This window comes from Onychostoma macrolepis, chromosome 20 (genome assembly GCF_012432095.1).
Source record: "Onychostoma macrolepis isolate SWU-2019 chromosome 20, ASM1243209v1, whole genome shotgun sequence".
Lineage (NCBI taxonomy): Eukaryota > Metazoa > Chordata > Actinopteri > Cypriniformes > Cyprinidae > Onychostoma > Onychostoma macrolepis.
In genome coordinates this window covers 20,010,505-20,036,349 of record NC_081174.1, presented here as the reverse complement: position 1 = coordinate 20,036,349, position 25,845 = coordinate 20,010,505, and the positions used below count along the sequence as shown (strand labels likewise).

The window sequence follows — 25,845 nt, the reverse complement described above, 5'->3', positions numbered from 1 at the left end:
TGGTGTTTTCTCGAGCACAACTAGTTCAAGCATTGCATGGCTTTTACTGAGGCTTCAATGTGTTTGTAAAGAGAGGTGTTCTCTTTTTTCCAGCAAAGATGTCACGGAAATTAAGCTTGCCTACTGAGCTAAAGCCAGACTTGGGTAAGCCTTGACTTTGAGTTCATGCTATACAGCTTTTGAATGTGGAGTCCATCAGCACGTTATCAGAAACTGGAGGGTCCACATGCTCATTAGCTTTGAACATCTCATGTCAGTTAGCCCAAGACTATGGTGGCTTCAGAATTCCCAAACTGTCAAGAGTTTATACTGTGTTTCTGACATAGAAACATGAGTTATGAAATACAGTTTATCAGAAAAGGTCCGTCTGAAGCTGATTTTCTTTTGTATTGATTCGTGGGTCTGACATACATTTGGGTCATGACTGTATTGGTTTATCAAAAGGCTTGTGAGTGTTTTCATAAATGATACACGTAAGCATGGCCAAAACCACTGCATCACTTTCATGTAGTCAGGCTCCTCTGTCAGCCTTCCTAACTCATATCCCGAATAACACAAGTCAGCATTTGCCAGTTCAGCATTTGCTGGTGTTTAATTCAGTATCAGATTCAGTTCGGTCATCACTTTCCAGCAGGAGTGTTTTTAAGGGAATTCCCTCAAGGAGTACTTTTCTGGAATTGCACTGATTTGAAATGGAAATCAGATGAGTAGTTTGATGTAAAGATCATTTTCCCCTCGCATATCATTGCCATATATAAACTTCTACAGGATATCAGTTAATTGTTTTGAATAAGGAAACTTTAAATGTATACAATTGTTCAAATGTTTGGGATCATTCATTTATTTTATTTTTAATTTATTTTTTCATCAATGATGCATTTAATTGATCAAAAATTACATTTATAAGGATAGTTTTCACAAAAAAGTTAAGCAGCACAACTTTCTTCAGCATTGATGATATTAAGAAATATAACCATAATTGGGGTCCAAGCACAAAATGGTTTGTGTAGATGATACAATTATACAATGACCATGTCTCTTTTCAAATATAATTATCCTTAAGTGCCTCTTTTGCTGATTTTTCCATATATATATATATATTTTTTTTTTTTATAAAATAAATGAAGCCTTGTTGACACTTTTTCCTCCCCAAAAAACAATAGAAAATCTTGCTGAAATTTTGATAGGTAGTGTAGGTTTTAAATGAGGAAGGTATTGTGTCATAATAATGGAAAGTAAAAATTCTTTCTCTGTCACATTCTTCCATTTTATTTTTATTTATTTGTTTGTTTTTCATTTCTAGACTGTACGCATCTTGGAAAGGATGACCAGATGTCTAGTTTTTCCCAGAATAGTCCCATTTTCAGACCCCTTTAACATGTCCAGATGCAGATTTATTTTAGAAGATGCTCTAGTAGGGCCAATTTTTAAATAAATGAGGTCGGGTAAAACGGTCTAGAATATGTAAGTGTTCCAAGAAAATAGGGCATCTGGTCATCCCAATCTTGGGAATACCATTTGTCTCCATCACATTGGAGAGACTGCCTCATTTCCCACATCAAAGGTCATTTTCTCACCCTTGAAGGACATTGTATATTTTTTGTATAACTTGTGCATAAACCACAATCACAAAGGCAGAACATTTATTTAGATCTTAATTCTGCTCAAGACGAAGAGGCTGATATGGAAAAAGTAATCTGTTAATCTGTCGGTTGTCATCTCAGAGTGGGGGCTTTACCTTTTTGTGTTTTTCTCTCTACTGTCCTACTCTCTGTATGTCCCCCGCGGGGTTCCATACCCCTAGACAACAGGGATAACTCCTTCAGCCGCTCACGGAGCTCCAGTGTGACCAGTATTGACAAGGAAGCACGAGAGGCCATCACATCTTTCTATTTCTGTGAGACGTACAACCGCAAAACAGATGGCGGACTCACACCTAGTCTGTGGGTTGGCACGTCCTTGGGCACAGTCTTGGCAATCTCCCTCAACATGCCCCCTGCTGGAGAGCAGAGGCTTCTGCAACCAGTCATTGTCTCCCCTTGTGGTAAGTTAGAGGTTTAAAGGAATAGTTCACCCATAAATGAAAAATTACTGAAAATGTACTCTGCCTGAGCAAATCCAAGATGTATATGAGTTTGTTCCTTCATCGGAACAGGTTGGAAGAAATTTAACATTATATCACTTGTTCACGAATGGATCCTCTGCCGTGAATGGGTTTCACTGATTCCAAACAGCTGATAAAAACATCACAATAATCTACAAGTAATCACACATAATTCCAAAATAATGTAATAGAAGTCCAGCCTCTGTTGTCTTCTCACATCAAAATCTGTTGACTTATTTGTGAACAACTGTTTTCACTTCTTGAACTGTGGATATTTCTCTCCTGATTCAGATGAGATGACCTTTTTTCTGGAGGAAGCGTTATGGTTTATGGACTCATATTTTGGCCAGAAGCAAAGGTTTAAAGTGAAAGCACTTTAATTATGGACTTGTGGATTATTGTGATGGTTTTATCAACTCTCATTCTGACGGCACCCATTCATTGCAGAGGATTCATTGGTGAGAAAGTGATGTAATGCTAAATTTCTCTAAACCTGTTCTGATGAAGAAACAAATTCATCTACATCTTGGATGAAATTTTCATTTTTGGATCAACTATTCCTTTCATTTGAAGGTTGGTTTGTTTGACTTTGACATCTCAACCCTCTCTGTACAGGTACTCTTGTCAGGTCGAAGGGCAGCATCCTCCGGATGGCTTTCCTAGATTCTACAGGGTCTCTCCTCCCTTCCGCTTTTGAGCCATGGTACGAACCCAATGCCCCGGCCAACGGAGAGGAGCGGGACAAGGTCCGTAAGAGACGGCCGGTGTCTGTCTCCCCATCCACATCCCAGGAACTGAGTGAAAACCAATATGCTGTGCTGTGCTCTGAGAAACAGGCCAAAGTCATATCCCTGCCCTCTCAGACCTGCGCATTTAAACACAACATCACCGAAACATCTTTTGTGCTGCGGGCAGATGTGGTACAGATGAACACTGGCATTTGTGTGGCCTGCTTCTGTGCCAATGGACACATCATGACCCTCAGGTGAGAGAAGATGCCCTTAACATAAGCCAGATGAGGGTTGATTTAAGTGCATTCATTTGGGACTGTGTTGGGATGTGTAAATACATAAAAATCTATGAATCCACCATGATTAAACTGGGAAAATAGATATTATATTTGGTTTCTAAATAATATTATGTTTATATATTTATTTTAACACTTCGATAAAACTTTAGCTATTAGCATGATTAAGCATGTACAACTTTTTTCACTTTATGTTAAAAAAATATAATAACATACACTGCCTTTCAACAGTTTGGGGTTGGTACTATTTTTTATGTTTTTGAAAGATGTCACTTAATGTTCAACCAGGCTGCATTTTTTTTTTTTTTTTTTTTTTTTACAGTATTTTCAGTTTTGAAATATTATTACAATTGCAAATAACTTTACAACAAATAACTACAATGTAATTGAGTTTTGTGATGGCAAATTTGAATTTTCAGGAGCCATTACTCCAGCCTTCAGTGTCACATGATCCTTCAGAAATCATTCTAATATGCTGATTTGGGGCTCAAAAACATTTCTTATAATGATCAGTGTTGAAAACATATTTTTGTGGAAATTAGCATTAGAAATTTTATGTACGAATAAATATGTCTTTACTACCTTTTTTTGATCAATGCATCCCTGCTGAACAAAACTTTACATCTTAAAAAAAGAATTGATATTAAATAAATAACATATACAGTATATTGAATGCTACACTTTAAGACTCCAGCTCAGTCAGCCTTTAAAGCTTTGTTTATCCGCAGACTGCCCGGTGATTGTTTCAGTGATGTGAGGAATTGTTTGTAGCCTGATATTGATATACTGTAGCACATGCAGTAAATTTGGAAATAAGGCTATTTTAGTGTACAATATTGTCGTCTTGCTCCACTGTCCAGCAAAGTCAGAGCCAGGGGGCCTGTTGCTGTTGCAACACAGATCTAATCACTGTATTGCTCTCCAAATCGCTTTGACTTATAAATCTTCAGAGGACAGAAAGGCAGACAAACATCTGCGTGTTTGTCAGTAGGAAGGTCAAAGTTAACCATCAAACATGAAGACCTTGGGGGTATTACTGTAGATAGCATCTACAAATATCCTTAATGTTTGTTTCCTGTAATTTAAAGGCACATTTTGAAGGGCAAAATCAGCACTGCCACAGTCTCAGCATTGCAGCTCTTGAATAATAGAGGAGGTGAGAAATCCCAGAGCTGAGGAAATGTCTCACTGTGTCATGCTGTTTCAGTCTGCCAGGGTTGAGACCACTGCTGGATGTAAATTACCTACCCCTGACAGATATGCGGATAGCGAGAACGTTCTGCTTCACCAACCTCGGCCAGGCCTTGTACCTGACTTCCCCTACTGAGATCCAGAGGATCACCTACAGCCAGGAGGTCTGTGAGAACTTGCAGGTGAGCAAAAGTGTTCTTCTAGACTCTTCTGTTGCACAGCATTTACGACGATGTTGAAGATGATGATGATAATGGTGATGATTTAATTGTGTAACAGGAGATGCTAGGTGAGCTGTTTACTCCGGTGGAGACGCCTGAAGCTCCTAACAGGGGATTCTTTAAGGGTCTGTTCGGAGGAGGAGCACAGTCTCTAGACAGAGAAGAGCTCTGTGAGTTCTTTTTCATTATCTGCTCTTAACCCTTAGATTCCTAAAGTATCACAGCAAGAATGGTACAGTAGGAGTGTAGACCACAAACAGAGAGATGACCATTTAGATGTGGGGAGTCTGGAGCTAGTTGTCACAGTTTTTACTTCAGTAAATTTATTTTTCAGGGTAGGTTCATTTTTGTAAGTCAGATTCTCAACAGACACAAATTATTGCCCAGTCACAATAGATGTTGCCATTGAAAAGCCAAAATTGTTGCTATTATCATTGTTGAATTGTTATCATTAATACATTATACAAAACTACAGCATCTAAAACACACTGTCGACCTGAGATTCATGAAAAAATAATATAAAATAACTGGCATGTTATTTGCTAACTGAAATAAGGTGAAGTTACTGAAATGACTAAAACTTAAAAGTGCCCCTATTATTTAATTGCTAATATTGTTTTATGAGTCTCCTAAAACAGGCTTACATGCATCCAAGGTCAAAAAACACTTCAATTTAATTTTACCTAATTAACCTAATTCATAAACGACTCGAGCGAAGCAGTTCAAAGAATCAGTCTCTAAACCCCTCCTTTCCGTGAGCCATCACTGCTGTGATTGGTCAGACGGCGCTGTCTTTTGTGATTGGTCTACCATGTACAGCGAGTGTCGGAAACGAAACGCCCATTTCCATAACGGAATGACTGGAGACTTGTCAATACATAGATATCTATTGTAACTTCTGATGATGAAACGGTTAAAGTGGCTGATTGACAAGAGCAGGAGCAGGACGTTTCTCAGTGGTAAGTGTCAAGTTTGTGGTATTATAAGATGAGATAAAACAAATTTACTCTCAAAGCGTAGGACACAGCGTCTTCTTCGACATGATGTTAACCACACGGAAATTTTACTGTTTGTGGATGGGCAAGTTGTTTGCGAGAACGTAACAGAATAAGATTCAAATTCCTGACTCGTTTAGGCGATTGCGAGCCGACTCTTTTTTTTTGACTTGCAGATAGTTTGTTCACATACCGCTACATGACACAGTGCATGAAAGGTAATATTGGAAAAGGCATAATAAGGGCACTTTAAAATAATAAATTAATGCTAAATTGAAACATTTTTGGGAACACTTTACTTAAACACTTTAAGTAAAATGCATAACGAAGTTTTATTAAAGGGTGTAGTGTATTATAATTATTCATAATGTGCGTTGTAATACATTATATCTTGTGAATAATTATAAGCAAATTTAGTGTAACAATGAATTGATAAGTGTTGTATTAACCGTGGTTACAAATATTCATGAGATTGTGCATTATAAGGTATACTTAATGCATTAAAACTACTTTTATAATGCATTATACATAAAGGCTTTAAGTAAAGTGTTACCATATTTTCTTTCTTAAATCTAATAAATATGATAAAAGCACATAACAAATATATATCTATGTATATATGCTATGTGTGTGTGTGTGTGTGTGCATATATGTGTATATATATATATATATATATATATGTATGTGTTTGTATAATAAATAATTCAAAAATAACACTGGTGACAACTGTGACATCTAACCTAGGTGCTTCCTGTGCCTCTTTGCCATCTTAATGAGTTCTGTTCTCAAAAATGGCATCTTCACTATGTTGTCGTAACAGAGAGCTCATTTGTGCTCTGTTGTGCTGTCACCTCATTTGCAGCATTCTTTCCTCCTCTTCTTTTCACACTCTGCTTCTGTATTTGCGTTTCAGTCGGCGAGTCAGGAGCCGGAAAAGCACCACGCAGTCTCGCTCAGCACATTCCAGGTCCTGGGGGTATAGAAGGCATGAAGGGGGCAGCGTCAGGCATCGTGGGTGATCTCGCTCGAGCTCGGATAGCGCTGGATGAGAGAGGGCAAAAACTGAGCGACGTGGAAGAGCGGACGGCAGCCATGATGGCCAGCGCTGACTCATTCTCCAAACACGCTCATGAGGTACAGCATTACCACCACTGACGCCAATAACAGATGAATCACTTCGTAAAAATAGCTAAACATTTATGCATTACATAAATTCATTTTATGTGCATTATAATCATTGTGGCAGTGCAGCTGGCGTCTCTAACTTTGATCTTCTTTTTACTCCCTGTTGCAGATGATGCTAAAGTGCAAGGATAAAAAATGGTACCAGTTCTGATCTTCGCATAACAGCAGAGCCCAAAGGGACTCAGGAGTTCTCCTACACAGCCTTGTTCATCCGTAATCCCTCTCCCACTCCCATCTTTATTTCTCCTCTGCTGGACCAGTGGGATCCCTCGCTCTTTCCTAGCACAATATTTAATACAGTCTGCTTACAGAACTGCGGCATAGACTGAGAGCGGCCCCAATCTGAGGAATACCATACCATGATGGCGTCCACTCTTCCGTTTTTGTTTGTTTGTTTAATATCGCCAATCCTCTCTCATGGCGGCTGGGCTTTGCACGCCCTGAAATTACATTTCTTCTCTCAGTCTTTGAATTGTTTTTGTGCTGTTGTTTTTTTGCAATCACGTCCTGCCTCCCACATCGGAGAGCAGTAAGTAGTCAAAAAAGACAGACAGACTAAACAAAAAATACAATAACTAAACAAACATCATAAAAATCAAAAAAAAAAAAAAAGAGTATATATATACATAATTCTATATAAACTTCTGTAAAAATGCCATATTCGCTATTGACTGTCAAGGAAAACTGAAATACGAAGACACCAGGTGAAGCACGGAAAGAGCTCCGTTCGCAGGAAATGATGTCATAACATGGAGGAGTCAAACCTTTCAGAAGAAAAGAGAACATCTCCCTTCTCCAAAAAAAAAATTTACTTGGTATATTTCTGGACATTTTTTTTTCTAAATTGCCCCTTTGGTTTAATTACCATTTGAACGTTTATTTATTTATTTTATTTATTTATTTATTTAGCCAAAAGCTAGAAATAATTTGTAAAATCAACTGTAAATGTCTAATTAAATATACAATGCCTTTTGGGTGATATTTTTACGGAATTATTGTGAATATCACTACAATAATGCTTTACATTAAAGTACCATCTAGAGGGTTTATAAGAAGTTGACATGATCCAGAGAATTAAATGACAGATCTATGTGGTAAATAAGGAAATATGAAATAACTATTTGTAAACCAACCATGAGTGATTTAATGATGGTATTTTCATGTGATACATTATACAGATGTTTAAACTTTCTATGGAACTCCGCACAGAAAATATCTGGTCTGGACTGCGTTGTGCAAGAAAGTAGGGAAAAAATTAAGGTTTAAAGTTAGCCATGTTTTGTTAGGTAGACAGCCATATAGACCTCAACAGCTAGAACATTTGTTGTGACTGAAAATTACATCACAGTCTCTTCGGCGTTGACTCTGGGATTTGATTTTGTTCATTAGATCAGCTTTCTCATTCCTGCATACTGCATAGATTTAATATAGACGCTTTAGTTGAACATGTAGAGATTGTACTTTAGTAAATATTTTGGTCCACATTTCATTTGTTAAATAAAAAGCACTTACTGTACTCTTGGAAACTGCTCTTTTCATACCTGGAAATTAGGAGCGGTTTTCCAGCTCTAATCTTTGGTGACTTGAGACTTGATTATAAGCGTGAAGTAGGGCGGAACGCTTTCACTGACTTGGAAACAATATTCATTGTAGTTCTGAATGTCAGGATAACATGTTTCTATCTGGTTTCACACTGGTGCTTCATGTTTAATGCAGTGGCACAGAACGTACTTCAAGATCATCTTCATCTGTGAAAACAACCACAATGAGTGTTAGGTGTACATTCCAAACCAGAAAACTAGAATTTAGTAATATTACATACAAAAAAAAAAAAAAAAAAAAAAAATTGTACGGCAAACGTCTTTCTTGTCCCATTTCTCCCTTGAAACCACATTTTAGTGCCATTATATTTATTTGTGGTTTGCAAGAAATGCTGCTATATATGTTGCATTGATTACATGATCCATTGTCGTTCCAGATACTGATTTTCACTTGCCTCTCTGCCCAAAGTTTTTTGCCATTCTGTGAATGAAAGAAGTAGTTCGACAATCTGGGAGCATAAATTGCGAGTGGTCCAGGCCATACTGACCCTAAGACAGTTGCCATATCTTTTCAAACGCCAAAGATTTTCTTTCATTGAGTTCTGTATTCCTCTGACTGTGTTCGACAGCAGTTTGTGTCTGAAGTACCACTGCATATTTCACCAGTAACAGTGTTGAGGACTTTTCTGATGTTTTTGGCTGTGTGCTAGTCTGCCTTTCGTGTGTTTCGTATGCCGTACTTCAAACAAAGAAAAATGGGGGGAAAAAAGAATTACAAAACAAAATGAAGCCAATCTCTCTCAGACTCTAAATGTTTCTCTGTGTTGGACTCTATATTCTCCGTAGATGTGTTTTCATGCCATGGTGTTATAGTGTTTCTGAAGACCAGGTTTGTTTTTGAATATCTCGCTCGTATGTCATCTCTCCTGATTAACTAATTCAATTATATTTGTACAATGTGTATTTTTCTCTGCAGTACTGTATTTCCCTGAATAGATATCCTTGTCATATTTTTAATCATCGATTATTACAAAATTATTTTTATATATGCTTTGAGGAGGACGTATTTTGAGCTCATTGCGCTCTGTTACTTGTCTTCATATCTTTGTTTTCTGTTGTGTGGTCTGTTTGTTCATGCCATCATTGACACAACAGGGTGATTTTTTAATTGAACATGAGTGAGTGAGCTTTTCCTTGAAATTCTCGCATATAAGTGTGGTTCATTATAAAAAATGCCATACATTTGATTATGTGTGTTGGAAAATACATTTTAGGCCCCGACATGGTTGATACAATTCAAAACCAAAAATAGTTTTCCAAGATGGTGGCTCATGCACTCATGAGATATTCCCAGGAAATATTTGATGTCCTAGGTTGCTATTTTGTCATTGTCAATCAATAAAGTATCCAATCAGCCGTGTTGATCTGTAATGCTGTAAATGTCAGTAATAAGTGTTCTAACTCCAGCAGAATTTATTGATCACAACTTCAGTTCATTCATGTCAGTCTGTTTCAGAGAGGTTTCAGACTCACTCTTGATGTGAACCTGGTTGTTTGCCCTTTGTAATCTTTCATGACTAAGGAGAAAAAAAAGTTGTTGCTTTCTTGACTTTAATTTAATTTAATTTATTCATTTTGTAATGTTTCATGTTGATTTTAAGTGAATTGTTTTAATTATTTGTCTCAGACAGAACATTCTTACCTGAAATATTACACTTTTAACATGCAGAAGAGCCTCATTCATTTTCTGTCCTGAATATAACGGTTATCAGTGGGTTGCAGTATTTTCTCATTGTAGCCAATTTCTTGTACAGTTTTATGCAAATTTCACATGGATGTTTATGACTATCTGCTGCCACAAACAATTTAGAATTTCTGTAGATAGAAATTACTGTGCAATGGAAAATAAAACGATTTAAAAATCTTTCCTGTGTTGTCTGGCTCATGGTTCCAGTTCTTAAAATCGGTTATTGATAAGAATAGTTTGTAAAACTGTCCCATTTTATTAAACATGTAAAGAGGGAACAAAAGCTTTGTTTATTTATTTAAATATCTGATTTGTATTCTTTATAAAGTCCTTTAAGAAGAGCATATATACTTATATACCCCTCAACAAATTAGAATATGGTGACATGCCAATCAGCTAATCAACTCAAAACACCTGAAAAGGTTTCCTGAGCCTTCAAAATGGTCTCTCAGTTTGGTTCACTAGGCTACACAATCATGGGGAAGACTGCTGATCTGACAGTTGTCCAGAAGACAATCATTGACACCCTTCACAAGGAGGGTAAGCCACAAACATTCATTGCCAAAGAAGATGCCTGTTCACAGAGTGCTGTATCCAAGCATGTTAACAGAAAGTTGAGTGGAAGGAAAAAGTGTGGAAGAAAAAGATGCACAACCAACCGAGAGAACCGCAGCCTTATGAGGATTGTCAAGCAAAATCGATTCAAGAATTTGGGTGAACTTCACAAGGAATGGACTGAGGCTGGGGTCAAGACATCAAGAGCCACCACACACAGACGTGTCAAGGAATTTGGCTACAGTTGTCGTATTCCTGTTGTTAAGCCACTCCTGAACCACAGACAATGTCAGATGCATTTTACCTGGGTTAAGGAGAAGAGGAACTGGACTGTTGCCCAGACCTGAACCCCATAGAGAATCTATGGGGTATTGTCAAGAGGAAAATGAGAAACAAGAGACAAAAATGGCCACTGTCAAAGAAACCTGGGCTTCCATATCACCTCAGCAGTGCCACAAACTGATCACCTCCATGCCATGCCAAATTGAGGCAGTAATTAAAGCAAAAAGAGCCCCTACCAAGTATTGAGTACATATACAGTAAATGAACATACTTTCCAGAAGGCCAACAATTCACTAAAAATGTTTTTTTTTATTGGTCTTATGAAGTATTCTAATTGGTTGAGATAGTGAATTGGTGGGTTTTTGTTAAATGTGAGCCAAAATCATTACAATTAAAAGAACCAAAGACTGAATTTATTCAATACACGAGTTTCACAATTTGAGTTGAATTACTGAAATAAATGAACTTTTCCACGACATTCTAATTTATTGAGATGCACCTGTATAATCAATATTGATGTAGTATCTCAAAGCAGTAAGAAGATATGAAAAGGATGCTGTTATACTATAAAAGACCACAAGGAGGGGTGGTAAGACAAGGGAAAATGGTGATCAAACTGCGTTGAGGTACGACTCCGGTTCAGCTAAAGCAGTAAAAAATCTGGTCTAATTTGAAACAACAAAATGAAGAAAAAAACAAAAACGTTTTAATAAAAAGCGTCCACTAGAGCATAAACATTTCTCAGTTTTAAAGAGCACACAATTATAATAGTATGCAGTTTTTATTAACCTTTAGGGGTGAATTCATGTCGGTTGGGACACTTTTTGCCACTGAAATGACTAGGAGTGTCCCAAACAACCTGAATAAGTTTTAATATTATGAATATGAATGTTTTCTCCAATTGCCAACTACCATATTAAAACAGGTGTTAATTTAGTATAATTTATATAGCCTAATATTATAATATTTAGGCTATTAAATTAGCTTAAAATTATAGGCCTATTTTCAGTTAAAAAAATTATTTTAGTTTAGTGATTTTATGTGCTTTTGTCATTTTGAATAGGCTACTTATATTTAACTTTATATTTAAGCTTAGTAATTCTAGTTCTTCAACCTAAACTTATTTATTTCCGTTTGTACAACATCTTTAGTTTTCGTTTACAGTTTTTACGTTTAAGTTTTTCTTCTAATTTTATTTTTAGCATGCAAAACTAATAATCTTAATATGATGTGTACTACATTGGCTTTTTTCTAGCCCAAATATCTATTTTGCCCAATTTTAAGGCAGGGGGCATCATAAGACTGTAGCATAAAGTGAAAAGCGCGTGCAGCAGCGCTTCTGATTTAAATCCTCTTCCAGCAGCAGAGAGAAGAGACGCGCTCCTGCGCAGCACGCTCAGCAGACAGACAGCAGCCTGCCGTTACCGCAACATTTACCTTCCTCGGCTTTGCCAAAAATAAAAGTCACAAAGTTTCGGATTAAAACGATACGGAAATAAATTCTGCCTATTTGTTTTAAGAAGCGCCATGCCAGGGTTTCATTTACCCCAAACTCTGACAAACTGACAGTTTTGACAGCGCGTGCCCAGATTCAAACCGTGTCTGCTCACCGACCGTCGCCTCGCTGAGGAAAACCGATCTTTTTCGCCGCCAACGCGATTACGCTGTTCATCAAATAGTGGCAAGAAGTCTGAAACCACATGTGCTCGTCTCCAAACCGGAGAGACGCGGTTTCATTTGTCTTCAGAGAGGAAAAGAGTTGGCTTTAAGCCGTACTGACAGACACAAGGGAAGGAAGGACGGTCTCGTGAGAGCGCTGGAGAAGAGCATTGGAAATTCACGCGGTGCGTAATATTCATGTTTCTTCTTGGCACTACTTCGCGAACAGTTTAAATAAACGAGGGGAAAATGTAGTCTTTGTGGATGGTTATCAGTATAGCCACTTTAGACGCTAATCGTTACCGGTGAATGGCTCTTTAAACGCTGTGAAGGGGGGCGGTAGTTGTGGAGTATATGGCAATGCCAAGTTGAAGGGTCTCGACATTGTCGGTATTAATAAACGCTGAAGTGCCCAGCACCGTCTGTTTAACATTTATGGGCTCGTGGATATTTTCTAAACATCTCCTGCTATCAAAAAGTGGAGAGAAATGCTGAATGAAGATGACGTTTTGACTGGGATATTCACGTAAACCGCAGGCGCACGCGCTGTCAGTAACCTGCTCACAAAGGTAAACGCACCTTTACGCTTAAACACCGTTCAAAATGATGACCAACGGACCCAACATCGTCTACGAATGGCTGAAAACCCTTCAGCTGTGTCAGTATGTTGAGGCTTTTGTGGATAACGGATACGACGACTTGGAAGTTTGCAAACAAATCGGAGACCCGGACTTGGATGCCATCGGGGTGTTCATTCCGCACCACCGCCAGCGGATTCACGATGCCGTGCAAAGGTTGAAAGATCACGAAAAGGAGACGGCCACCGGGCTTTATTTCACCCTGGAGCCGATGCCCCCGGTCTCCCCTATATACACGATTCGCATGGCAGAGCAATGCGAGTCTAGGCTGCGGGGCTCCAGGTCATGGACTGAGCAGAGCAGCGATAGAGCGGCGCGCAGCGTGGGGTACATGGGGGCGTCCAGGAATCTGACGCTGGGGAACCGCAAGGAGCTGGAAGTCTACCCAAAACTGAAGCTGAAGATCATGATCAGGGATAAACTCATTAGGGACGGGATAAACCTTGCCAAGCAGCCATACTCTAATAAGGTGAGTAGCTGTGTTTACTTTTTGTCCCGCGTCGGTATAAACCACGTGGCGTGCCCTTGAATCAGAAATTTGGATTGTAAACAGCCTCAGTTGGAAACACAAACTCAGTATAACGATAAAACCTTGGAGCTATGTGATTAGAAGGAGAGGGTAACAGTATAGGACCGATTGGCTTGGATGCAGGGATATGGAGGTTTGATGACTGGAACATTGCCTTAATCTGGTTTCCAAAATATGATCAATAGCCTACTGACTGATTTTAGACGCACTCTGCGTTTCTAATGGCTTTCTGGGATCAGTAGGTCAGCTAGAATTGATCGGCCTGTGCATGAAATGCTCTCACACTGCATACATCCAACATTCAACATTGGATAATTCAAACCTGACCCATCTCCTTTTTTTGTGTTTGAGCACTGAGGCTGGAAGTTCAGGGTGAATACAGAATCAAAGGGAGAGAGAGCCTCAGAGAGGTTGGTAGGTTGGTTGGTTGGGTGGGTGGGTGGGTGAATGAATGTTGCAATCCTGTATCAGATTGAGTATTCATTACACTTTATTATAGAGATTTAATGAGGGAGATTTGTTAGAGGTAGTACTGGGATTTAGATGTACAACAATTTAATGCTCTCAGATGATCACTGGCCTTTAAAAATAGGTGTTTGAGTGTGCACCACAGTTTCCTCTTTGGAAAAAAGCAGCTTTCTTGTGATTTTATAGTTCCCAGCAGCTGGGTAGTAAAATGACAAAATTAAGTTCCAGAAAACTGGACAGCATTAGAAGCTGTAGTTGTTCCACGTGTGATTCATCTCTTGATCCATTTATTGGAATGGATTGTTGGAGATGTGCATTGTTTTGAGGATTGTACAGATGGTTTGCTGCATTCAACCATCTGTACTTAGAAGTTAATGTATGCTTTGTTTCAATATCTTGAATCAGAATTGGTTTATGAATGTTGATGACATCAGTTATTATGAGGTCACAGAATGCATGGACACCCTGATTAGTCAAGACAAGACAGTAATAACTTTGACATTATATGGATATTTGAAGTCAGTACAGGTCAAATCATTCCGATGCCCCTTTTTTTTTCATTTAATGAAATGATCATTGATCTCTTCATGAATTGATCAGCAAAAGTCCACAACTTTAAATGAGCTTAAATTAGATTGTTTTAGTCTCACGCAGCCAGACCTTCAGACTGTCAGCAGAAGGTCTGGGAACCTTGGCCGCTTTGAAAGGCCAGGGCTGGGCGATATATTGAACGTGATGATCATGCGCATCTCGTCAGTAAATCCAGTTCCGTGATTAGCGGTAAATCTCTATCACCTGCATTCAAATGGAGCAGCATTTAATACACAGAGCCGTAGTTCACTGACAAGCTACGCAATATCGCGTTCATTATCGAAGGCGATTCATCTGCGATAATGAACGCGGTATTGCGTAGCTTGTCAGTGATCTATGATTGTCTTCTAAGTTTAGCAAGATTCTGATCCTCACAAGTCAACCCAGTTATTTAAAAGGCTCATTTGATGCAGTCTGTTCAGAAAGTTCCTTGTATGTGTCTGTTTACTTTGAAATGATAAGCTCACAGCATATGGTCCCTCAGGCACTCTATGAACATATGCTTGGACAGAATGAACAGCACAGTTGTGTGGAGTGTTCAGTTCATTGTTGATTTATGAGACAACAATATATTACGGTGATAAATTAGGGAAGTAATTTTAATGGTTTTTAGTTCCTATGTGATTTTAAGTTGAGAAGCATGCAGTGCTGACGTTTTATGTCAAAGCTTCATTGCTGTGGTAGATCTTTATACTGCTCCTGTGAGGTTTCAGAAGGCTAAATAAACTTAAACAGTGATGATATATTTGTGTTACTCTCAAGATTGGATTTCGCCATAGGGTGGAACACTCATGGCTGATTTAAAGTATTAGCTTGATGGATTTTCAAGTTCATATCAGCCTCATGAGTGCTTAGCTACTGTATATTGTCATTGTGAAGTGGATTGTGGGAAACTGTTGAAGATATGTTGTGTCTGAAATGCATGTTGCATTGCAAATTATTTACTTTTCCTTGAGGAAAAATCTGTGGTTTGCTGAATGAAGATGTCTGCTGCTGCAGCTGCTCACATACAAACAGTGATTTATTTTATGTAGACTAAACCTTGTAAAGTAATCTTCTGTAAATTATTCCCATTGAAACTCTGCATTAGCTTTCCTCACTTCTCATTAGACTGTTTATCCACAAATAGATTACAGTAGTTTTATGGCTTGTGCAGTAGTGGTCGTTTTGTTTATAGCTGATCTTTGAAAACTGTCTGCTAGCAGCTCTTAATAGATCCTTTGACAGGCTGTGGAATGTCGTCCCCTCACACGCCAAACCATAATCCTTTTCATGACGCCACAAATGACCTTAGGGGAGCAATATATACCCATAATGCTTTCCTTCACTACAGAAGAGGTTTATTTATTTAATGATGTCTTATCAGTTTTACTGACATGATAGATCCGTTAATACACACAGACATAAACACACAATGTTGGCCCATGGCCCATGTATTTCACTATTTTGTGCTATGCATGCTGACTGCCTATATAGCTTACATAGTCTGTCTCAAACTGAGCTCTCTGCATGGAGATAATATAGGGGTTCACATCATTTTTTGTCCAGAGGGAAAACGCTACAGAAGTATTGTAAAAACCACAATCACACTGACTCTTATTCTGAATGCCCTTGTGAAAAGTTATTTCCTATCCACATCTCAAAAAATAGCACTTTGTCATTCAAAGACTCTCCGTTCCTGTGTGTTTTCTGCAGAAGCATCATGCCCATTCAAATTGAGCCAACTAGATTTTAGACGCAATCACTTTTATTTCTTTTTTTTTTTTTTTTTAAATTGAGTCACATTTTTCACAGGTGTTTTGCTTTAAGCTAAATATTCTACCTACCACTTAACCACGTTGCTTAAAACTTTTCTTTCTTTTTTTTCGCTTTGTTGTAAAACAAAACGCCAAAGCTGCTCTTTCCATAAAAAAAAATGAGTTAATTGGAAATTCAAAGCATATCATTGGCTGCCATGTTACGATGGCACGACAAATTTCAGTTTCAGAAGGCTGCTTGCCTTTGTTGCTATGTGCACTTTTGCCAGTTCTGCACTGATGTGAGCTGCCTGTTTTGACCTAAGTAGTTATGTCAGCATGAAATAAAAATTCATTATACCAATTTTCTAAATGCATATTATTGATATTTTGAGTTTGGTCATGTTTTACTGCCACTAGCACACCTCAAAAATTACGTAGATGGCACCCAGATATCCAGATATTGTTGCTTCCAAGGCAAGCTATTTTGTGATGGCTTCAATATAGTACACAGAAATAGAAAAGGTTCAGAGATGCATAGGGAAATGTGATTGTAGGGCTTGCATATGGCAGCTTTAAATTATTTGATTATATTTTTGTATTCATTGTATTAAGTTTGATTCTGTAAGTGTCAGCATTTCCAATGTTATGTTAATGGAACTCATAACTCTGAAATCAGATTTCGTTAAACAGGCTTCAGATTCTCCTCTATTCGCCCACAGACCTCCCACAATGCTTCACTTCCATTAGACAGCTCTGTCAGTTTTTATTTGAGTTGAACTTCAGTCAGTGTGCTCAGCCATGGACAGAACGTAATTGTTGGATTACCAGTATGGATTTTACATTAACAAAAATACTGACAAATTGATATTTCGAGGTTCGCGGTCAACTGTGTTTGCTCTGTCTGTAAATTGGTGAGTGCTTGATAAATAGTGTACAAAAGATGAAAAATAATATATAAATGTTGTGGGAAAACAGCTAAATTTATAAATGTACGTCAGCGCATACACTAGCTACATTTTTACATCAATCAGTTGAAATTGGTGCTGTTTCTCCACATGAAAGGCACTAAAATCAAGCAAGCAATTTTGACCAAATCCTCAAAATAGTTAACATAGCATGAACTGTTCTATAAAAGATTATAACTTATGTATGACTATAGTGTATGGATGATTTGTGTTTCACTGGTCTTATAAACTGATGTGGCTACTGATTGACCCTTTGCCAGGAGTTTGATTGACAGGTGATCTGACCAATCACAATGCAGAATCTGCCATTTTTGTCCAACAAACAAACCTGACTGAAGAGTAGATTAACATTGGTGGACTTGAACCTGAAAAATTATGCGTATTGACCTCTTTCCGCGGTCTCAAGTCAAGTCAAGTCATATTTATTTATATAGTGCTTTTAACAATACAGATTGTGTCAAAGCACTTAACAGTATCAAATTGGAGAATAGAGTGTCAGTAATGTATAATGATAAGATTAATCACTCAATTTTCTCAATTTTCAGTTAAAGGCATTTCATTTCATTCTAAACAAAATACCTTCTGATGTGCATTCATGTTTATTTCATGCTATAACGAGGAAAGAGATGATCGGTTCTCGTGCCACTTGGACCATAGATATATATAAGTAGATGCCTCATTAGCGACCAAAGTCGCTATACCAAAGTCTCTTTAAGACAAGTCATGTCACTCGGCGGCCATCTTTGAAACGCCTCTCGGGCATCTAAGTGCAGTTCCTATCTCTTTGAATGGGGAAACATCAAATTCTCCAAAACTGTTCACTAAGTTTACGATTAAATTTCATATTTGAAATCACCAAAGAAATCTGACAACTTTCTTTTGCTCAAATAGCATTATAAAAAGCTTATTTTTCAGGCTAGATCAGCCAGTGTGCATGCGCAGTCCTAAACGCGTGTCTCAGAACGCTGACTGTTTCTATAGCAACCGGGATTTCTAGCGGCAGCTGCAGTGACGTGCTGACTTTACCGATTAGTGGTTGGCTCTTTCATTCAGAAGGCGGGGCTTCCTGCGATTGAGCGGCCATATTGATCGTTGCATTTTTCCCCATTCAAAACTATACGAGTGACATGTCTTGGGTATTCTATAGTCTTTGGCTATACGTAAACCGCCCGCCATATTGTAGTGGTCAACTTGACCTCATTCACCATAGTAATCACTGAATATTGGAAAAATGCCACAATCTGGCACAGCCGATGGTCTGCGATCCCAACGGCTCTGTGCGAACCTACTGTATGGTGAATGATGTCAAGTGGACCGTTCCAAGATGGGGGCCACATCTACGTGCCTGGAGCGGTCGAATAAGGCATCTATATATGTCTATGACTTGGACTACGGCACTACAACAATCGGTCACAACACAATAAAGAGACATAAAACGGTATTTATTGTTTGAATTTTTTGTTTGTTTCATACCTAAAGTAACCTGCTGTGTCAGTTTTCCTTTTGCTCCGTAAAGTATTTTTCACTGTGTGAGAACATGATGTGTGGCGTGAGAGCGCCATGGCTTGTTGGACACAGCAGCAGTAACAAAGGCTTCGCAAAGGGTTTATTGTGTTGCAGCCTCCTTGAGTTTTTTTTATTTGCATTATTTTGCTTAACAGCTCAATTGTTTGTTGATTTTTAGTCAAATTGGCCTCTAATACTGGTTGTTGTTGTAAGAATGCAGTTTATGATGACACTGCAAATCAGCATGTGGCGGAATGACATCTGTCAATACACTAAAATAACCCACCATACTGTATATCCCAATGGGCATAACTGCATGTACTGTTTACAACAGCTGCATGTAATATGGTTGTAGAACTACACCATATGGCACAAACCCATTCATGTCGTGTGTTAACAACGAATCTCCAGGCATCATATAACATGTCAAAGAATGGCCCAACTGGGAGATTTTTGTGTTGGTGCACATTCTGTTAAGCTATTAATTAATGCAGCACACACAAACACACAAAAGAAGAAAACGAGTAGAGTGCATGTAAATAAATAGAAAGTGTTTGAAAATAAGTGCATAAGAGCATTTTTTTTTCTTTCTCTTAGTGCTCTTGCTGTTTGTTAAAACCATTAGGTTCAGTTGATTACTGTACCGTTAATGTGACTTACAGCGTGAGCGTGCAGTGAGATGAAAGGTAGAGAGGCCGCTTTTCTTTCTCCATTATTGCTGAACATTCTTCCCACCTGTTTTGGAATTCTTTGAGACTTCCTTATGTTTCCATGGTGACATTTACATAAACACATTCCACCAAAGAGAGGAAAATGGGGGTTGATGGCATCTAATTACCTGTGATTTATAATGCTCTTTGACAGGGTCTGCACAGGACACATTTATTCAGCTTTAATCCCTATTATACCATTAAGGTCCACATTAAGGTTTGTGTGTGTGCGTGCTTTTCTGCTCATGGAGTTGTGCTTTTTTTTTTTTTTTTACTGCAAATTGAATTCTAAATCCATATGCGCCTTTCTTTGATTTTTGACAAGTGCGATGATGACTGCTGATTTTCAGACAGATTCTGTTCAGCGTACAGAAAACGAGGGAGGACAGATGAAATAGGATTGGGATGTCGGTTGCCATGGCAACATTTAGTGGTAGTTTTTGTACTGGGATTGTGAAGGGGTGGTTGTTTGTGGATTTTAACAATCCAGCAATTTCTACTTCTATCATTAATTTAGTGATATTATCATTTCCCAGAATTTTCACTGTAAAATTACTTTCTACATTTTTGTCTTCTAAAATTTTGTTATAGTAATAGGGTTTCGGTGTTTTATGAAGGGTTGAGCAGGGCCTGTGGTGCTGTTTGCTTGTGTGCATCTCTGCATGTCTGTGTTTGTGTGATAGTTTGGGTGCTCACTTTAATTCTTACTGACTGCCAAAGGACACTGTCCACTGCACGCACACGCGCGCACACACACGCACGCGCACACACACACACACACACACATACACATGCATACTCAGTCCCATAGGCATATTTTTCTGCCACATTATGCGAGTACACCGCACTAAAAGCACACAATTCAGCTTATTCTGCTTTCCACTGACATGTAAATTTACCAACCACAGTTGGTTTTGTTTTTTGCATCCTGTTTAGGGGTGTGTTTATATGCATTAGAGGAGAGTTCCACAATATTTGACTGGAAAAAATGAAAAGGTTTGGCAACCTCAAGAAAACAGTGGAAAATGTGTGTAGACTTTCTCAGAATTTCTGTGCATTAAATATTGATTATTTTGCAGGCATCTCAGAAAGCAGAGCTCAATAGACAGTTGTGCTGTCTCATAGATATCTAATTTACTGTCTATTAAAGGTCTCAATCAAATCAAACAAATTTAGTTGTTCTTCCAAAGTTCTCATTGTTTCAACTTGTTACCTTTTTGACACCGTTTCAATCTATGGCAGAACGATGATAATATTCATCTGTAATCTGCTAAGCTCAGTGATGAGTTGATGGAACATGATTTCTCGAAATCCACATATAAAGGCCAATATACTGAGGCACCAAAGAAATATTTCATGTAAATGTCAGGCAGTGAATCATCAGTCCGTTGGTCTGATGATCTCAGTTTGTACAACAGCGAGTCCTTCTCACTGAAGAGAAAAAAAAGCTTTCAGGCTTCTGAACAGCTTTATAGCCCCTAACCTTTCCTGTCAAATTCTCCAAACTTGCAGTAACAGTTGGTCGTTTGCACTAAAGCATTTGTTTTGTGTCTCTGCCACTGGCCGTGTTTCTACAGATGGAGCCAATGAAATCGGGGGAAATAAATGATTTCACCAGTAATTAAATCAGAATTATTTATTTAAAACATCATTTACTTTCTACTTGATTATTTAATATGTCATTACGCGCTGCTTCTGTGCTTCCATTCTTCTCAGGCGCCTGGCCATCAGCCCTGCATCCACGAGACGTGACCTTGTTCTTCATAGAAGAGAAAATTTACATTTCAATATGCATGAAGGAGCAACTAAACAAAATCTGTAATTGTAATTAGGGGATGGTAATCAGAGCTATCTAATGACAGGGGTTGGGAAAGGACAGGTGTGTAACGTAAATCAACAAATGACAATCATTTTAGAGCAAATGCATGGCAATAGTAATGTGGGACATTCAAGGGTTGATTTACATATCCAAATACCTGCACATATCCAAATATAGATCATTTACATGTCTAGGTACCAGATCTATCCTATCTATAAAAAGGGACAAAGGGCTGTATTCAAAGCACTTTGTTAAATGTGTAATTGACCTAAAGGTGAAGATTCACAAAAGTAAAAATACTGGGTTATTTATTTATTTATTTATTTACTGCCTTTGCAAAGAATGGAATGCTTTCAAGCTTCAAAAATTATGATGACAGAATTTTATTTTTGGGTCAACAGCTTCTTTAAGAAAGATAATCCTGCATTTAGAAAGACCATGAATATACCAAGGAAATGCAGTACAAGTACTGTAATTTCGTGAAGCAGATAGATTAATCAGATGAAACAATCTTGATAAAAATTCTGCACTTCAGCTAAAACCCGCTGAATCAATTATGTAACATAAATGCACATGAAAAAAATTATATCTGAGTAAAATATTTTGTGACATTTATGGTGTCACTGGCCTTATTCACAGTGATTAATTGTCCAAGACCAATGCACATGTTCTTTAAAGAGCCAGAGGTTATGACTGAATTGAAGCAAAACCATTTGCGGTTTTGAGAAAAATTGCCATTGGCGTGTGTTAGATGCCTTAGACATGATGGAAATAGAATGAAAGGTCAGAGGTTGTAACATTAACAACACATTCAATCAGATACAGCTTTGTGTCACAGATGGGATTTAAATCTGTGTTGGCAATGCTTCATTGTTTAATGATGATCGTGGAGGAAAAGTCAGTCACAATAGTCTGATGGTTTTGGTGAGAAACTTTAGTACGTAAATGCTCGTAAAGGACAGTTCTGGCTTTTGAGCTGCTGCTTTGTGTCACTAGTCAAGGTCACCAAAATGGAGGCATAGCATCACAAAATGTTTTCATAACATGATGTGGGTGTTGCATCAGTTAAACTGATCAACTCCTTTCACCAAATGACTGCTGCTTATAATAAACATGACCAGGGTAGACTTTTGTATGGTTACGTTGTAAGGAATGATTGAAGATGATTATTGTAATTAAACTGAATCAATTTAGTGGAGAAATGATTCCTTGATTACATTAGGACTAGATTGATTGATTGGCGGTATAATTTCATTAGAAATCATTTTGGTTGTTTGCAAGCTGTATGTTGTTGTTATGGGATGCAGCATTGTTTTTTTTTTTTAGATATTTATTATTTCTGCAATGTCTTTGTTAAAGTACATAATGTGTATACACCATCTTTTTATGATTGTTCCAAGACTTATAATGTGGGAAAAATGCAAATAATTCAATAAATATATCCAGGTTTATAAAAGTGCAAGTAATGTGCAAACTGGGAGCTGTTGATCATTGATTTAGTTATTTTATTGTTTATATACATATTTTTTTACTTGAAATGTTATATTTCCACATTGATTCACAATGACACTTCATGCCCCTGTTTAGGGCTGCAACAATTAGTCGACATTATCGACAACGTCGACAATAAAAAATTGTCGACATTTTTGTTGTCGAGTAATCGTTTGATCTCTCATATGACCTAATGTAAGAGCCTGCAATACTGAGGTTTGACCAGTGTGGCGCTGTAGCGCAAGACTGTAATTCAGCTCTCATGGATGCAATTCAAGAGAAGAAGACAGACAGCGCTTCAGAGAAAACGCATCCGAACCTGAGCGGCGTTTGGATGAATATGTAAATATATATTGCACGCTTTCCTCTCAGTAACGAAATAAACACAACAAAATCTGGAAGCAGTGTGAAAGCAGCAGTTAAAAATGCATCAGAGTACAACGATGTGGATTTTTGCATGAGCTCTGCTTTTCAGTAACTTAACGTTACTCCAGTAAAGTCCGGTCACATCATGTTTATTTATATAGTACTTTATGCAATAGATAACCTTAATTCAAACAGCTTTACGGTATTAAACATGGAAAAACCAGAGTCAGTGTTGCTTTCAGTTAGAATTACAACTTGATTTTCTGTAAAGCAGCTCTCCAGTGTGGAGCTAGCTAATGATAAAATATTTTTATTAGTGGGAAAAAAATAATTTCATTAAAGTGATAGTTTAGTTTACAGAGATCAAAGCTTGATCTAGCTCAGGACTGTTTTGGTTATCATAACCCTATAAGGTATTTTAAGACATTATGTTGTGAATAAAATAGTTTGTCCAAAGCGTCTTATCACTTACCTTTAATTTGTTTCTTATCTATATGACTTACAAAAGGAGATGCTCGGCAGAATGTGAAAGATGTGTCTTTCAGTTACTTTTTCATGTAGCTAATTGTCTCTGTCTGTCATCTCATTTTGTGTGCCAAATACATCTATTTGTATAATGAATTGGTAACACTTTACAATAAGGTATAATTTGTTAACATTAATGTATTAATTAACATCAATGAACAATGCATTTATTACATTTAACTATTAATCTTTGTTAATGTTGGTTAACAAAAATACAGTTGTTCATTGTTTGTTCATGTTAGTTCACAGTGCATTTACCAGTGTTAAAAAACACAACTTGTGATTTTTAATAATGCATTAGTAAATGCTGAAATTAACATTAACTAAGATTAACAAATGCTGTAGAAGTATTGTTCATTCTTAGTTCATGTTAACTAATGTTAACTAATGAACCTTATTGTAAAGTGTTACCAATTAATTGTATAATAATTGTAATTACAAACAGTAATATGCTTTTCTAAAGCTGAAGTGACCTTTATGTTAGAATATGTGTAACTTAATATTTTAACTAGTTGCAAAAGATGAATAATCAAAGTGTACTTGATTTAATCAGTGGAATAATAGATGATTAGTCGATTAATCGCTAGATTAATCGATTATCAAAATAATCGTTTGTTGCAGCCCTAGCCCTGTTTATACACTGTCTAATATTAAAAAAGTCAGTAAGTTGTTTTTATAAATTAATATTTTTAATATAACACGGTGCATTATATTGAAAAGAAAAAAGTTTCAATGTTTCAAAAACATTAAAAAATAAACATCTTACTGACCTCAAACCTTTGAATGGTAATGTATAGGGTTGTGTGATTTATATATCGTCTGCGATAATATCGTAATTGTTGTTTTAACGATGTGCAATTTGACATTATTGACATTATTTTGCAAAAACCAAACAAAACACCTACGGAGTGCACACTACATTACATGATGAAGTCTAGTGGATTAAACGGTGCACGTGTGCATTTAGAGTGTTTTTTCACTGCATGATTCAGTCTATTAAAATGCATTAAAATGATCACAGAAAATGTGTGTGTGTGTGTGTATATATATATATATATATATATATACTGTTTTGCGTCTCTGAGCAACAAGACAATTTCGTTCCTGAATGAATCAACCGTTTAAATGATTCGGATCAGTCGCAGTGACTCACTTGTTAAGTGACTTGCTGCCACCTACTGGCGATTTTAATTTCACACTTAAAGTATCTTTTTATTTTTTTAAATAATTTCAAATATCAGTATTCAATGTTTTATGTTTAAAATATCAAAACATTATGCATTTGTAACTGCATCTAAATGCCACTTCAGATGCAATTTCTGCAAAGATTAATTTTGTTGATACTGGTTTCATTTGTTTTGGTAACAGCCTAAATGTCTTATTATTCTAATTGACGGATTAAATGTAACAATTTGACTTAAAAATGCACACTTTTAGAAAAAAATGGCTTTATTAAAGGTAAAATTGCCCATAAAAGGTGAAAATCAATTTAACCTTATATGAAAAGATTAATTTCTATCACTGATGTGAACTGACCACACAGAATATGAAGAATATCAAAAACTGCAGCTGTCTACGGTAGTCAGATATCAGCACAATAACACACTCGGCAAAATATAGTCTAATTATCGTTATCGAAAAAATCCCCAAAAATATTGAGAGTTTTTAAAAAAAATTTTATATCGCACACCCGTAGTAATGTATATCTCTTCTATTTGTTTGTAAACGTGCAGATAAGGACTATTTAGTTCCCGGTCTCTAGAGTGGACTGCTCCTACTGATGTGGAACCGTGATGTCTCCTTTTCAAAGTGCCACACAGTCTCAGACATGGTGCTGTGGTGCTTTAGGTTAAGAGTGTGAATATTAGCATAGACGCATGCCATAAAAGCACAGTGCATTTAGACACAAAACAACACTGTAATGTGTTTTTATAAATTCAGATGGTTTGGTCAGCCATATTTTAGAAGACAACGACCCATTCCTTCTGTTG

At 37.3% G+C, this 25,845-nt stretch overlaps 2 protein-coding genes across 9 annotated transcripts in view; both read left to right on the top strand.

Moving 5' to 3' along the window:
- Positions 1-10,188, top strand: part of stxbp5a (syntaxin binding protein 5a (tomosyn)) — a 105,306-nt gene extending 95,118 nt beyond the window's left edge. For 3 of the 5 annotated variants that reach the window (XM_058756309.1, XM_058756308.1, XM_058756313.1), the window contains 7 exons: positions 94-144; positions 1,763-2,044; positions 2,720-3,089; positions 4,339-4,504; positions 4,602-4,713; positions 6,452-6,672; positions 6,833-10,188. In XM_058756309.1, the coding sequence (XP_058612292.1) occupies positions 94-144; positions 1,763-2,044; positions 2,720-3,089; positions 4,339-4,504; positions 4,602-4,713; positions 6,452-6,672; positions 6,833-6,874 (1,244 nt within the window). In that variant the 3' untranslated portion in view covers positions 6,875-10,188. The remainder of the gene's footprint in view (positions 1-93; positions 145-1,762; positions 2,045-2,719; positions 3,090-4,338; positions 4,505-4,601; positions 4,714-6,451; positions 6,673-6,832) is intronic. The other 2 variants (XM_058756312.1, XM_058756311.1) reach the window with 2 other exon arrangements.
- Positions 10,189-12,210: 2,022 nt separating this feature from the next.
- Positions 12,211-25,845, top strand: part of sash1a (SAM and SH3 domain containing 1a) — a 287,195-nt gene continuing 273,560 nt past the window's right edge. For all 4 annotated transcript variants that reach the window (XM_058755747.1, XM_058755749.1, XM_058755746.1 and 1 more), the window contains exon 1: positions 12,211-13,614. In XM_058755747.1, the coding sequence (XP_058611730.1) occupies positions 13,111-13,614 (504 nt within the window). In that variant the 5' untranslated portion in view covers positions 12,211-13,110. The remainder of the gene's footprint in view (positions 13,615-25,845) is intronic.